Source organism: Mobula birostris, chromosome X (genome assembly GCF_030028105.1).
Source record: "Mobula birostris isolate sMobBir1 chromosome X, sMobBir1.hap1, whole genome shotgun sequence".
NCBI lineage: Eukaryota > Metazoa > Chordata > Chondrichthyes > Myliobatiformes > Myliobatidae > Mobula > Mobula birostris.
This window is the reverse complement of record NC_092402.1, coordinates 17,752,082-17,765,978: the sequence shown is the minus strand read 5'-3', so window position 1 is coordinate 17,765,978 and position 13,897 is coordinate 17,752,082. Positions and strand designations below refer to the sequence as shown.

General features: G+C 43.2%; 1 protein-coding gene across 3 annotated transcripts in view; it reads right to left on the bottom strand.

Annotated features, from left to right (window-relative positions):
• LOC140191648 (protein AF-10-like) overlaps positions 1-13,897 on the bottom strand; it is a 290,386-nt gene that overhangs the window by 232,290 nt on the left and 44,199 nt on the right. For all 3 annotated transcript variants that reach the window (XM_072249244.1, XM_072249246.1, XM_072249245.1), the window contains exon 5: positions 6,818-6,911. In XM_072249244.1, coding sequence (XP_072105345.1) covers positions 6,818-6,911 — 94 coding nt within the window. The remainder of the gene's footprint in view (positions 1-6,817; positions 6,912-13,897) is intronic.

Here is a 13,897-nt window from a genome sequence, read left to right as displayed (position 1 = left end):
TGTGTTTCCTACATTACAGGGGTACTTCTCTGGCTTTAAAGTTTTTTGAGATATTGAAACCATGAACACTTGCTCCTGAGAGAGAAGATCTCCTTTTTGTGATCGTCTGTTAAGCCAACTTACTCGGCCCCACTGCTTTCCAGTGAAGGCACCAAAACATGACCAGTGATGACTTCTGTTCAGTCAAGTGGATCAATCATCCCCACCACGTCCATCTGCCTTGCCGCAATGTTCTCAGTGCAGCCTTCCAACACATTGCAAAACATGCATTGGAGCACAGGTTCTGTGCTCGGGGAAACACAAGATCAATCCAAACCCTGTGGCATTGAGGTCATTATAACTGGCATGTTTCAAACACGGTCCATGCCTCAAATTCCTGACAAGGAGAAGAGGCTAAAATATGAATGAAAGCATGAGGTTCCTACCCCTGATTGACCACTAAATATCTTCTGATAAATACATTGGCACAGACTATGAGGAGCACAGTGGGCGAATGGTCCATTGTCATCTAGTATCTCGGCAGACATGACCATAAAAAGTATGAGATTTTGTAGACCTTAGAAATCTTGAACAACACACACAAAAGAAAATATTGGAGGAATTCAGCAGGTCAGGTAGAGGAGATGTAGTGAAAAACTGGGTGGTGACAGGTGTAAGAGCTAAAAGGCTAAAAAAGAAGGAATCTGATAGGAAAGGAGAGTGGGCCATGAGAGAGAGGGAAGGAGAAGGGGCACCAGAGTGCGAGGATGGGTAGGTGAGAAGGGGTATGAGGAGAAGGGATATAGGAGCAGAAGTTGGGCATTTGACCCATTGAGTCTGCTCCGCCATTCAACCTTGGGCTGATCCAATTCTTCCAGTCATCCCCACTCCCCTGCTTTCACCCCATACCTTTGCTGCCCTGGCTAATCAAGAACCTATCTATCTCTGAATACAGTTGGCCCTCCTTATCCGTGAGGGATTGGTTCCGGGACACCTCGTGGATTCCAAAAAACGTGGATGCTCAAGTCCCTTATTCAACCTGTCGAAATACAGTGGACCTTAGGACCCAGCAGAACCACAGACCTTATTTAACCTGTCTCAGTGCGGTGGACATTAGGACCCGGCGGCAGAGCTCTGAATCCGCAGTGTTTCTGTTCATGAAAATAATCACGATCACGATTGAAAATAAAGTGGAAATAATAAAGCAATCAGAAAGAGGTGAAATGCCATTGGTCATTGGAAAAGCATTAGGCTACAATGTCGGTCAACGATCAGAACAATTTTAAAGGATAAAGTGAGAAAGGCCCTGCTCCGATTAAAGCTACAATTATTACTAAGCAACGCAGTGGTTTAATTATTGGGTTTTGGGGTTTTGGGTTTTTGATCCTCCACATCAACCCGGCAGGGATGGAGAGCGCGCTCAGGAGCAGTCTGTCACTGGATCAAACTCCGGAATTTCCGTTCCCGAGACCGGCGCTGAGACATACATTTCTTAAGTGCTTTATATGCATAGAAAGGTAAAGTATATACTATATACTAAGACAAACGTTTGACTAACTGACACTAAATAATACCGGATGTACCTGTTCCGACTTACTTAGTAAGAGAACTTCCGGGTTTTTTTCGATCTCAATAACCTACGCACATCCTCCCGTATACTTTAAATCATCTCTAGGTTACTTATAATACCTAATACAATGTAAATGCCATGTAAAATAATTGTTATACTGCATTGTTCAGGGAATAATGACAAGAAAAAAAAGTCTGTACATGTTCGAACAACAAGTGCTGGAAGAGCACTTCCGGGTTTTCTCGATTCGCGGTTGTTTGAATTCGCGCATGCGGAACTCGCGGATAAGGAGGGCCGACTGTATGAGGTGCTTCTCCTCCAACTTGAGTGGCCTCATTGTGACAGCAGACCGACACGTTGGAATGGAATGGTGTCGGATTGAAATGAATGGCCTCTGGGAAATCCCACACACAAAAAAAAAGTCCCATGACACACAGGCATTATGGAAGGTGCAAAAACGATTTAACAAGGCTCATAACAGAAAGGAAGAGCTCAAATGTTTAGACAGATACAGTACAGTATGAAGTTACTAAATCTTGAGGATAAATGGAGATGACATTTCTTTTAGCAGAGGGACAGAAAGCAAGAAATCATGAATATAATGGTTACTATAAATCCAAAAAGGCATTCAAGAGATTTTACTTAGAGAGAAGGAACAAGGAATGGTCAAGTGGTATTATTTAGGCCTGTATAATGTATGTACTTTATATCATATATTCTGTATTATTTCAGCCTGTATTATTATAATGTATTCTATATTGTATGCATTCTATTATTTGGGGCTGCGCTATATATGTATTCTAAATTATGTATTCTGTATTATCATGTATTACTTTAAATAATATTTTCTGAATTTAAAAGTAATTTATCCTGCATTATTTGGGCTTGTACTCACTGGAATTTAGAAGAATGAGGGGGAATTTCATTGAAACCTATCTGATGCCGAAAGGCCTAGATAAAGTGGATGTGGAGAGAACAGCTGAAGAGCCTAATTCTGCTCCTATGTCATATGATGCTGAAAAACACCAGCACGCACCGGTAGTACTTATTGTCAGAACTCCATGCTGCATGGTTATTTAAGTTACATGTAACAGTTAATCAGGTGGTTCAAGGCCTCAGGCATTGCTGACATCCGATAGAAACAAAGCAAAAGGGGGAAAATGTAACTGAAGTTAAACAGAACAAATAACTTTTAAAGGCAAAATATTTGGGTTCGTATGTTAGCGTAACATTGCAAAAAATTTTTGCTGCGGTTTTGTCAAATCCCCTTGTGTCTGTATATCAGGCCTCTTAACACTCGTGGCCATCTGGTAGTCTGTATGAAGTGAATAGGAAATGGCCTGGCATTATGGAATTCAAAGATAATAAATGGACTCAGATACAAGCTTCAAGAGAATAAACAGGTTTCACTGCAGATGGTGGGCTATGGCAGTCATTAATCCCGAGGGAACCACGTCGTCGGACAGACACTTTGAAAAATACTCCTGTATATATTCTCAAGTGGCTTTCCTTCCACTCCTTTTAACTACTTCCCCCCCGCCCCCCCAAAATGTGTCAGGATTTATCATCCCGTCCAGCAGCAGGCAAGTAGTTGCCACAGAGTGGTGGAGGAGGGAGACAGGGTGAGAAGGAGGGAGGGAGGGGGAGGAGGAGGAGGGAGAAAATGGAGAGAGTGGGCAATGCGTAGGGAGGGTGCAAGGGACAGTGTAGGGAGTGGCGGACAGAGGGTGTTGGGTGGGGTTTAAGGGAGGGTGCTAGGGACAGTGAAGGATCAGGGGTGGAGGGAACGTTCGGAGGGAGGATGCCAGGGAATGCAGGGGGTGGGGTAAGGTGGAGGGGAGGATGCGAGGGACAGTGCAGAGGGAAGGGGCAAGAGAGAATTCATGTACACAGGGAAGGGGAGAAAGAGAAAATTAATCAAATACACATATGGAAAACAATGAAATTACTTTAAATACAGAAAATTAGTCAAATACGCATATGGAAAATAATGGAGGGTTGTGATGGCAAATGTACATTCTGAGGCTCAGAAGAGAAAGAAATGAATACACATACAACAGGGAGACAGAGTGACGTACACTAAAATGTCCACCAGGACCTTTCATGATTTATGTACATCCTACCATTGTGATTCCAGTTCATTCATTTATCATGTGTACATGGAAACATACAGTGAAATGCATCATTTGCTCTAACAACCAACACAACCTAAGGATGTGCTAGGGTCAGCCTGCTAGTGTCGGCACACATTCCAGCACCAACATACATGTCCACAATGTTCAACAGAGCAACACTAACAACAACCACCACCACCGCAGCAAAATAAGCGCCTTGCTGATGTGATATGTGAAATGCAGCAGCCAATTTGTACCATGAAAGACCCACCCCCCCCCACACCAACAAACAGCAACGTGAAGAGGACCAGTTAAAAGATTCGGGAGTGTCTATCAGGCACGACACTGGAAAGCTCGCCACTTCGCTGTGAATAAATGGCATGGGATGTTTTAATCTTCCCAAGAGACCAGACAAGACCTCAGTTTAACATAACAAATGAAAGATGGCACCTCTGGCAGTCAGATGCTCCCTCAGTGCCGCACTGGAGTGCAAGCATAGATTATTATTCAGAGTCACACCACACAGTATCGGCCAAAGTAATGAATGGATCAGACACAAAGATGCCCAGTTCAGTGCTTGGGGCCAACATTAATCGAGCTTAGGGCTTGACCTCTGGGGAGGAAAAGTCACAATTTTCTCTTCATTGCCATCCAGGGATATCTGAAGGATGAACGAGCAAAAATAGTTTCAATTCACACCTCCACCCCAATCCTTGCAGATCTTAAAATATACAGTATATATGCCCATTACTCTCAGGAAACTTGACCAATTCCAATGCACCACTTTTGACATAAGTGCCAACAATATTTTGTACTCAAAAGATGTGCACAATTGTGTGTCATATAAACTTACCGAGTTTTCCACGAACCATGTTGTGGCCCTGGCTCAGATCAGCTGTTCCATTAAACACTGGTTCTAACCGCGCATAGTCCCGAGCCACCATTCTCAAACTGAACCCAGACTCAACAATGTGAATCCACTTTAAGAATGCCAACATGTAGTCAGCTGGAAGACTATTTTGAGCCAATCTGATGTAGCAAGTGTCAGCTCTTGTGCCTCAGACTGTTAACCTCAGTGGGCCTTGACAACCTCGTACCTCCCTACTTCTGTATCCTCTTCAGTCTTGCAATTCTTCCACTTGTCTGTATTTCTCGCACTTCTATAGAAGAATGAGGGGGGATCTCATTCAAACACATTGAATATTGAAAGATCTATACAGAGTTGATGTGGAGAGGATGTTTCCTATAGTGGGGGAGTCCTGGACCAGAGGGCACAGCCTCAGAATAGAGGGGACGTCCATTTAGAATGGAGGTGAGGAGGAGTGTCTTTAGCCGGAAAGTGGTGAATCTGTGGAATTCATTGCCACAGACAACTGTGGAGGCCAAGTCATTGGGTATATTTAAGGCAGAGGTTGATAGGTTCTTCATTAGTCAGGGTGTCAAAGGTTACGGGAAGAAGGCAGAAGAATGGCTTGAAAGGGATCAGAAATCAGCCATGGTGGAATGGCAGAACAGGATCGATGGGCCAAGAGGCCTAATTCTGCTCCTATGTCTCTATAGCTTTCTTGCCTCTTCCCTACAACTTTTACCGCCCCTCAGTCTGAAAGCACAAATTTCCTGCCTACCTCTTTTGATATCTTTACCCCTCTTTCCTTCTTAAGGTGCTTTTTTGAACCAGGCTAGGTCACCTGCATTATTGTCCCTTTCTTTGTCAGTGCCAATTACCATCACCAACCCTGGGCACTTTGGGGGGGGGGGGGCGGGGGTGGTGGCGCACACGCACACGTGTGTATGTGTGTGTTCATTCAAGTGTGTGCTAACCCTGACACCAATCTATCCAAATATCCAACACTGAAGTGAGTCTAATTCAGACATGATGAGGTTTTTCCAAAACGAAGTGCTACTGCAAAAATAAGGACACACATGTAACAGATAAATCCTGCCAAGCAACTGAAGAGGATAAATGAAGCAGGTAGAGCACTTGATGTGCTCACCCAATGAATTCTAGAGGTGATGCAATGAATAGACAAGATTTTTGGGCCACGCCTGCACCAATTTCCATCCCTCATTTTAGTTTTTGTTGGGTCACCTCAATTAGCATCAATAGCCTAGAACAGGATACAGATCTTAATACTGAATAACATCTAGGCCACTTGAAAGTGTGAACAAAGCTGGAGAGGGTTGCAAACTCAGTCAGCTTCGTCATGGGCTCTATCCTCCCCAGCATGGAAGACATCTTCAAAAGGGAATGCCTCAGAAAGGCAGCATCCAATCAGTGAGGACCCTCATCACCCAGAACGTGCCCTCTTCTTATTACTACCATCAGGAGGAGATACAGGAGCCTGAAGGTAGACAATCAATGTTTCAGGAACATCTTCTTACCCTCTGCCATCAGATTTCTGAACAGACAATGAACTAAACCATGAACAGTATCGCATTATTTTTGTTTTCTTTTGAATTATATTTTTAATTTTTATTTCTTACTGTAATTCACAGTAATTTTTATGTATTGCACAGTACTGCTGCCACAATACAACAAATTTCATGACATATAGTATGTCAGTGATACTACACCTGATCCTGAACAATGGCCTGGGGAAAGTTTAGGATTAGCTGTGATTGACCTTTGATCAGAATGAAAGCCCTTGGCCTTTTAGACAAGGGAATGGAAGATGCCTACAGACTATTCACCAATAATGAGTCACGTCTTCATGTGGAAAGGGGGTGGGAGGGGACACAAGCTGGAAATGATTCCTCCCATCCATCCAACAATCTCTTTGACTCCCTACCAACAGGTAGGAGGCACCACAGCATTAGGACAAGAATTGTTAGGATGGGAAACAGCATCTTCCCCCAGGCCGTGAGACCACTAAACTCCCTGACAACACCCAGGTCTCATCCCATAAAAAGCGCCAGTAGTGTAATACTGTTTACTTTTTGAACCTATGTCATAAATGCAGCTTATTATTGAAATTATTTGTGGCAATATTACTTCATGTGTTGCGTGCGAGTTACATGTACTGTGTTGTGCACCTTGGTCTGGAGGAACGTTGTTTCATTTAAAGGTACATATGTCTATTGGTTGATTGACAATAATTTTGAACTTGAACTTGAACTGGAACAAGAACAGTCTGCTGGACATAGGTCAACTTACCACTTTGTTGAAATGGTACTTGCAATAGCCGCAATACTTCACATTATCGATTTCAGAGCCCTGTTCCTCACACAGTAGGCCTGCCATCTGGGCGCTAGGGAGAAACATATCAGACATTAGCCACACACTCAGATTTCACACCTGTCAAATGTCAGAATACCCCTAGATCAGGGGCCTTCACTCCAGCTCCCTAGCCATGAACTTCCACCTGTTAAGGGCATCACCATAGCAGACAGTAGAGCTGCTATCACACAGCTCCAGAGACACAGGTTTGACCTAAACACCTGGTGCTGTCTGTGTGGAGTTTGCATGTTCTCCCTGCAAACACATGGATTTTCTCCCATATCCCAAAAATCTGCAGGTTCATAGGTTTACTGGCCATCCAATGGAGTTGACAGGAAAATGGGAGATTAGTGCAAAAATATGACTGGCACAGCAGTGCAACACTTCACAGCACCAGTGATCTGGGTTCAATTCCCACTGCTGCCTGGAAGGAGTTTGTACATTCTTCAGAAGACTGTGTGGATTCCCTCCAGCTGCTCTGGTTTCTTCCCACGGTCTGAAGATATATGGGGTGAGAGTTAGTAAGTTGTGGGCATGCAATACCAGCACTGGAAGTATGGTGACACTTGCGGGCTGCCCCCAGCACATCCTCAGACTATGTTGGTCATTGACACAAATGATGTATTTCACTGTATGTTTCGATGTAGATGTGACAAATAAAGCTAATCTTTAATTTAATCTTTTTTTAAAAAATGGGTACTTGATGATTGGCATGAGCTTGATGGGCTGAAGAGTCTGTTTCTGTACTGTGTCTCTAATCTATGACTAATACCTTTAACATGGTGATCACCTTAAAAGGAACATCATAGTCAACACTTCTAAGGAAGGAGGATGCTCTGTTAATAATAAAGTTGACAGTAAGTTGATGCTAGGCCTATTATTTTCAGCTCATTGGAAAATCATTGCATTTTGAAGCGAAATACATGTTCTTACAAACTAGCCTGCACAATATCTAGGGCCATCATAGTAAATATAATGGTGAAGGCACCCAAGAGGAGCATAATTAAACACTAACTCTCAACTGTTCTCATGTCCCAATCAAGTTCACAAAATAGTGGCTTATTGCCCTGAACAGGGAGAGAAGGGAACCAGGGCAGATGCTTAAAGGCAAAGGCAAAGAGAATGTAAGATTATAAACAGAATGCTGGAAATAATCATCAGGTCAATCAGCATCTATGGAGAGAAACACAGTTCAGACCTCTTATACTCTAAAGGATCCCTCAACCTACCCTGTCATGGCCCTTGCACTTCATTTGTCTACCTGCACTTTCTGTGTAACTGTAACACCATATTCTTTCTTTTGTACTACATAGAGAGCATCCTCACATCAACCGTTACTGTCTGGTTTGTTGCAAAATAAATGAAAGCTACATCAAATTGTCAGGTCAGCAGAAAAGGTCACTGGCTGCAGTCTACCATCACAACAGGATGTGTATGGGTCTAGGACAAAGAATTGGGCAGGAAAAATCCTTGCAGACACTACCCACATGGCAAACTGCTTTTTCCAAAAGCTCCTTTCTGGACAGCGCTATAAGGCTGTTAAAACAAAAACTTCATGCCATCATTAAAGTTTCTTCCACCAGTCAGTTAGTCTGATCAACGATTCTAGTTAGCCCCCCTCCCCATTACCCCTCTAACTATTACCTCAATAACTGAACTGCACTGTAAACACTTCAAACCACTTTTTTTATACAATTCCTTCTAATTGTTGAATGTTGGTTTTTTTTGCTGCATGTCGCGCCCTGACCAACACACCTCAATAAATTCCTAATACATGTAAATATATATGGTGAATAAAGTTGACCTTTGCTTCTCGAAGTCTGGAATGAGCTGCCTGGACAGCGTGCAAACAAGAACTTCTCATTGTACCTTGGGTACATGTGACAATAATAATAAACCATCTACCAATATCCTGAAAGTTGATCGACCTAAAAGGAAAACTTTACTTCTTTCTCCACACATGCTGCCTAACGGGCTAAATATTTCCAGCATTCCTTGCTTTTACTCTAGATTTCCAGCACCTGTAGTATTTTACAGTGCAGAAGAGGGAGTAGTGGAAAAAGAATGAAAAAATTGGGATGAAATGTCAGATGGTGAAGAAAGAATGAGGCATAAAAGGTTGAGGAGAATTACTGCCCCAACCAACCAATGATCTAAGCTGATCAGAAATAACACACAATTGCAAAAAGCCAGGGGAACCCTTCAACATAAGGTTACAGAGAAGACAGGTGGGTTCACAAACCAACCAGATAGTGTTTTACAAATGTAGAAATGTTGCTCCTGTAATTGGCAAGCCCAGCCCTCAATATTAATTTTGGCTTCCTTTTAAGTTCTTTATAAATGAACCTTAAACTTGAATCCAGCATTCACATTCCACATTCAGTGGTCAGTTTATTCCACACCACCTGTATCAAAGTCACTTAGATCACATTTCTTCCCCAATCCAATGTTTGGTCTAAACAACAACTGAACCTCTTGATCATGTCTGCATATTTTTATGTTTTGAGTTGCTGCCAAATGATTGACTGATTAGATATTTGCATTAACGAGCAGGTGTACAAGTGTACTGAATAAACTGGCCACTGAGTGTATACTCCTATTACAAACTGCTAAAGGCAAACTATTTCTGGCACAGATCTAAATCATAAAATGTTTTACAAAGGACTGAGATTCACCCAATACACAGAATAAGGTTCTGCAGGCACTAAACTACAGCATCAGATTTTTTTAAAATCCCAGTTGATGGATATCAGTGGCTAATAGAATATTTAATCCCAGGAGTCGATTTATAAATATTTTGGATGTCTCATTCTTGTTAATGTTATTGGAACCATAATCCACAAGCCACATTATTAGTGACAGCAATCCCAGTCACCCAGCTCATTCTTCTTGCACTGCTGTCGCACAACTTTCACAGGACCATAATATATAGCAGCAGAATTAGGCCATTTGGCCCATCAAGTCTGCTTCACCATTCCATCATGGCTGATTTTATTATCCCTCTCAACTTCATCCTCCAGCCTTCTTCCCATAACCTTTGATGTGCTTACTAATCTACAAGAGGTGCAGATATAATCTGCAGAAAGCTATCTCACCGGTGAAGTGGAGATTCCAGGCGAGGGATGCTTGACAGCTGTGGCAAGGCTTGAATGCTACAACTCCCTACAAAATTAAATCAAGCAACATGGGAGATGAGCTCAATGCCTTCAATGCTCGCTTTGACTATCAGAACATGGAGGAACCATCCCGAACTCCCACATCTCCCGACGATCCTGCGATCTCAGTATCTGAAGCTGACGTGCAGGCTACCTTCAGGAGGGTGAATCTGGACCTGACAGGTTACCTGGCCACATACTAAAGGCCTGTGCAGACCAACTGACTGGCATGTTCACCGAGATCTTTAACTTCTCCCTTTGGAGGATCAGGAGCGGAGAGAGTTAGCAACTTTAAATCCTTGAGTGTTACTATTCCAGAGGATTTGTCCTAGACCCAGCACGCAAGTGCAATTGCGAATAAAACATGCAAGAGCCTCTGCTTCTGTAGGAGTCTGCAGAGTTTTGGCATGACATCTAAAACTTCAACAAACTTCTATAGATGTGTAGTGGAGAGAGTATTGACTTGTTACATTATAGCCTGGTATGGAAACACCAACGCCTTTCAACAGAAAATCCTACAAATCATACTGGATTCAGACCAGTACATCATGGGTAAAGCCCTCCCAAGCATTAAGCACATCTACATGAAACGCTGTTGTAGGAAAGCAACATCCATCATCAAAGATCGTCATCACTCAGGCCATGCTCTTTCTCACTACTGCGATGAGGTAGAAGGTCCAAGAGCCTCAGTACTTGCACCACCAGGTTCAGGAACAGTTAATACTCCGCAGCCAATTATTTCACTTTAAGGACTCTTTATCTTGTTATCTCATGTTCTTGTTATTTATTGCTATTTACTTATATTTGCATTTGCGCAGTTTGTTGTTTTTTGCACGCTGCTTGACCTTTCATTGATGTTGTTATAGTTACTATTCCATAGATTTGCTGAGTATACTCAGAACAAAATGAATCACAGGGTTGTATATTGTGACTTATATATACTTTGATAATAACATTTATTCTGAACTTTGAACTTTAATCAAGAATCTATGTGTCCCAGAACACATTCTATACAATCAGGAAAGCTCACCAACACCACCACTTTCTAAGGAGGCTGAAGGGAGCTGGACTTTGTACATCTATACTCACGTCCTTCTACAGAACCCCAAATTGCCAAAACCCATATCCATTTTCCAACTGTCCTTCGGAGAAGAAGAGCTGCCATCCCTACCAGGTCTGCTCAGTAGAGAGCATCCTAACAAGCTGTATCACTGCTTGGTACAGAAACTGCACTATGGTGGACAGGAGGTTTCTACAACAGGTAGTCCAAACTGTCTACAGCATCGCTGGCACCAGCCTTCTCACCATCAAGGACATATATACAGAAAGGTGCTGGAAAAAGGCCAGTAACATCATGAAGGATTCCACACACCCTGTTCATGGACTATCTGTCCCACTCCCATCAGGGAGGAGGCTACATAGCATCCATGCCAGGACCACCAGACTTCAAATATTTATATTTATTGTGCGCTTTTTTAACAATTGTGTTCTCTAGCTTTTTATGATTTTTGGTGCTGCCTTGGATCCTGAGTAACAATTATTTCATTCTTTACACTTGTATATTGGAAATGACATTAATCAGTCTTCAATCTTGAATCAACCTCTGCTTTAAATACACCAAATAACTTGGCCTCCACAGACATCTGTGGCAATGAATTCCACGGTAACGTAGCGGTTCGCATGACGCTATTACAGCTTGGAGTGTTCCAGAGTGTGGAGTTCAATTCTGGCACCATTCTGTAAGGAGCCTCTGTACTGTGGAACGCATGGGTTTTCCCCGGCTGCTCCAGTTCCCTCCCACAGTCTAAAAACATACTGGATAAATTACTTGGTCATTGTAAATTGTCCTATGATTAGGTTGGGATTAATTGGGCTTGAAGGGTCAGAAGGGGCTACTCTGTGCTGTATCGCTAAATAAATAAACAAAATTAATGACTACATTTTGTCTTGAGATGGTTGGTGAGTTGTTCTGAAGGGGGGTAATTCAAGTGCTGCAGAATAACAACCATTCTTTCCCAGGACAGACATGAAGATAAACTCTGCACAATAGAATGGTAGAATCCCAAATTGCCAAATCCCACATCCATTTCCCAACTGTCCTTCAGAGAAGGAGAGCTGCCGTCCTTACCTGGTCCAGTCCCATACCAAATGGTGAACTCTTAAAGGACACGTAAATTGAGCAGCACAGAAGCATTGTGGTTAGCACAATGCTTTACTGCACAGGCTTTAAGATTGGGTTCAGGATTCCTAGCACTGTCTGAAAGGACTTTGTACAATCCCCTCATGACCACGTGGGTTTCCTTCCACATACCAAACATGTATATTTAGCGTTAGTGAGTTGTGGGCATGCTATGTTGACGGCGGAAAAGTGTAGCGACACTTGCAGGCTGCACAGCACAATCCTCATCGATTTGATTTGATGTAAACAATGCCTTTCACTATATGCTTTGATGTTCATGAGACAACTGAAGCTAATCTCTCTGAAATGATCTAGAGTCCAACATGTCGGAGCATTTAGGAATGGGCTATAAATATTGGCCTTACCCTGTCAGCCTACAGGTAGCTTAAGTATAAATTGAAAATCTTCTCACTGTAACACAAGTTCACACACTGAAATCACCAAACATCAGCTGAGGTATTACCTATGGAATGCCCATGGAAATGAGTTGAAACACTTCTCCTTAATTTACTTCCCTGGATGTGGGCACAATTGGCATCATAATCACAAGAGATTCTGCCCATGCTGGAAATCCAGAGAAGTATCTGCAGAATCTCTTGTGTTCATGATTTGCTGCTCCACTGCAGAGTCTCTTCGAGGTATCCCTGAAGAAGCTTACACCTTTTTGACGGGAGTTCAGTGAGACCCTCTCTTACTGCCCCATCCCATGATCTCTGCTGCCCGCTGACTCTTTGATCATGTGCTCACCCAAACTCACTAGCTCAGCCACATGTCCCTCCTGGGTCCTTCTTCCCACCGCCCCCATCTTCTTACTCTTGTTTCTTCCCCCTTCCTTTCCAGTCTATATGAAGCGTCTCAACCCAAAACATCAACTGTTTATTCCTTCCCGTTGATGTCTAACCTGTTGAGTTTCTCAGGCACTTTCTGTGTAACTAGCATCCTGTCATTTACTGCTCATTCTCAATTGCCCTTGAGAAGGTGAACCTCTGCAGTCCTTCTTTTGAGGGTGTTCCCACAGTGCCTTTGGGGAAGGTTCTAATATTTAGACCCAGTAATGAATTGTGATAAATTCCCAAATTAGGAAACTTTCATTTGGAGAGGATCTCACAGGTAGTGATGCTCCCATACACTTAGCTGCTCTTGTCCTCTTAATGGTACAGACTGCAGGTTTGGTGACTGTCAGAGTAACCTAGATGAGTTATATCCCCAAGTGGAGGTCTTTTTATGCCACAGACTCATTAGTGACCAGCTTGGCCAGGTCCAGGAGCAAGCTGACTAGATCCCCCCGAGCAGACCTCTCTACTCTGAACTTGGTGACTGTAGATCAGGAGAGTAGGGCTGATGTATAATCGAAACTTGAGGAGCAGCTCCTTCAGATACTCGGAGAGGCTGGAACCCCTCACATTCCATATACACATTGCTAGCTAGTATATGGTTCCCCTGAACACTGGGGATCTGGGGTGGAAGGTGTCAAGAGTGCCGTACGGCAATCTGCTCACTGACTGCCTACCCATCTGTCCTTTCTACGGATGGGAAGAGTCAGTGTAACCCCCATGTGCATATGGAATGTGAGGGGTTGCAGCCTCACTGGGTATAGAGAGGAGAGGCCTACTTGCGGGATCTCCTGGCCAGTTTGCTCCTGGACTTGGCCAAGCTGGTCAATCGCAGATCCAGGCAGCAGGC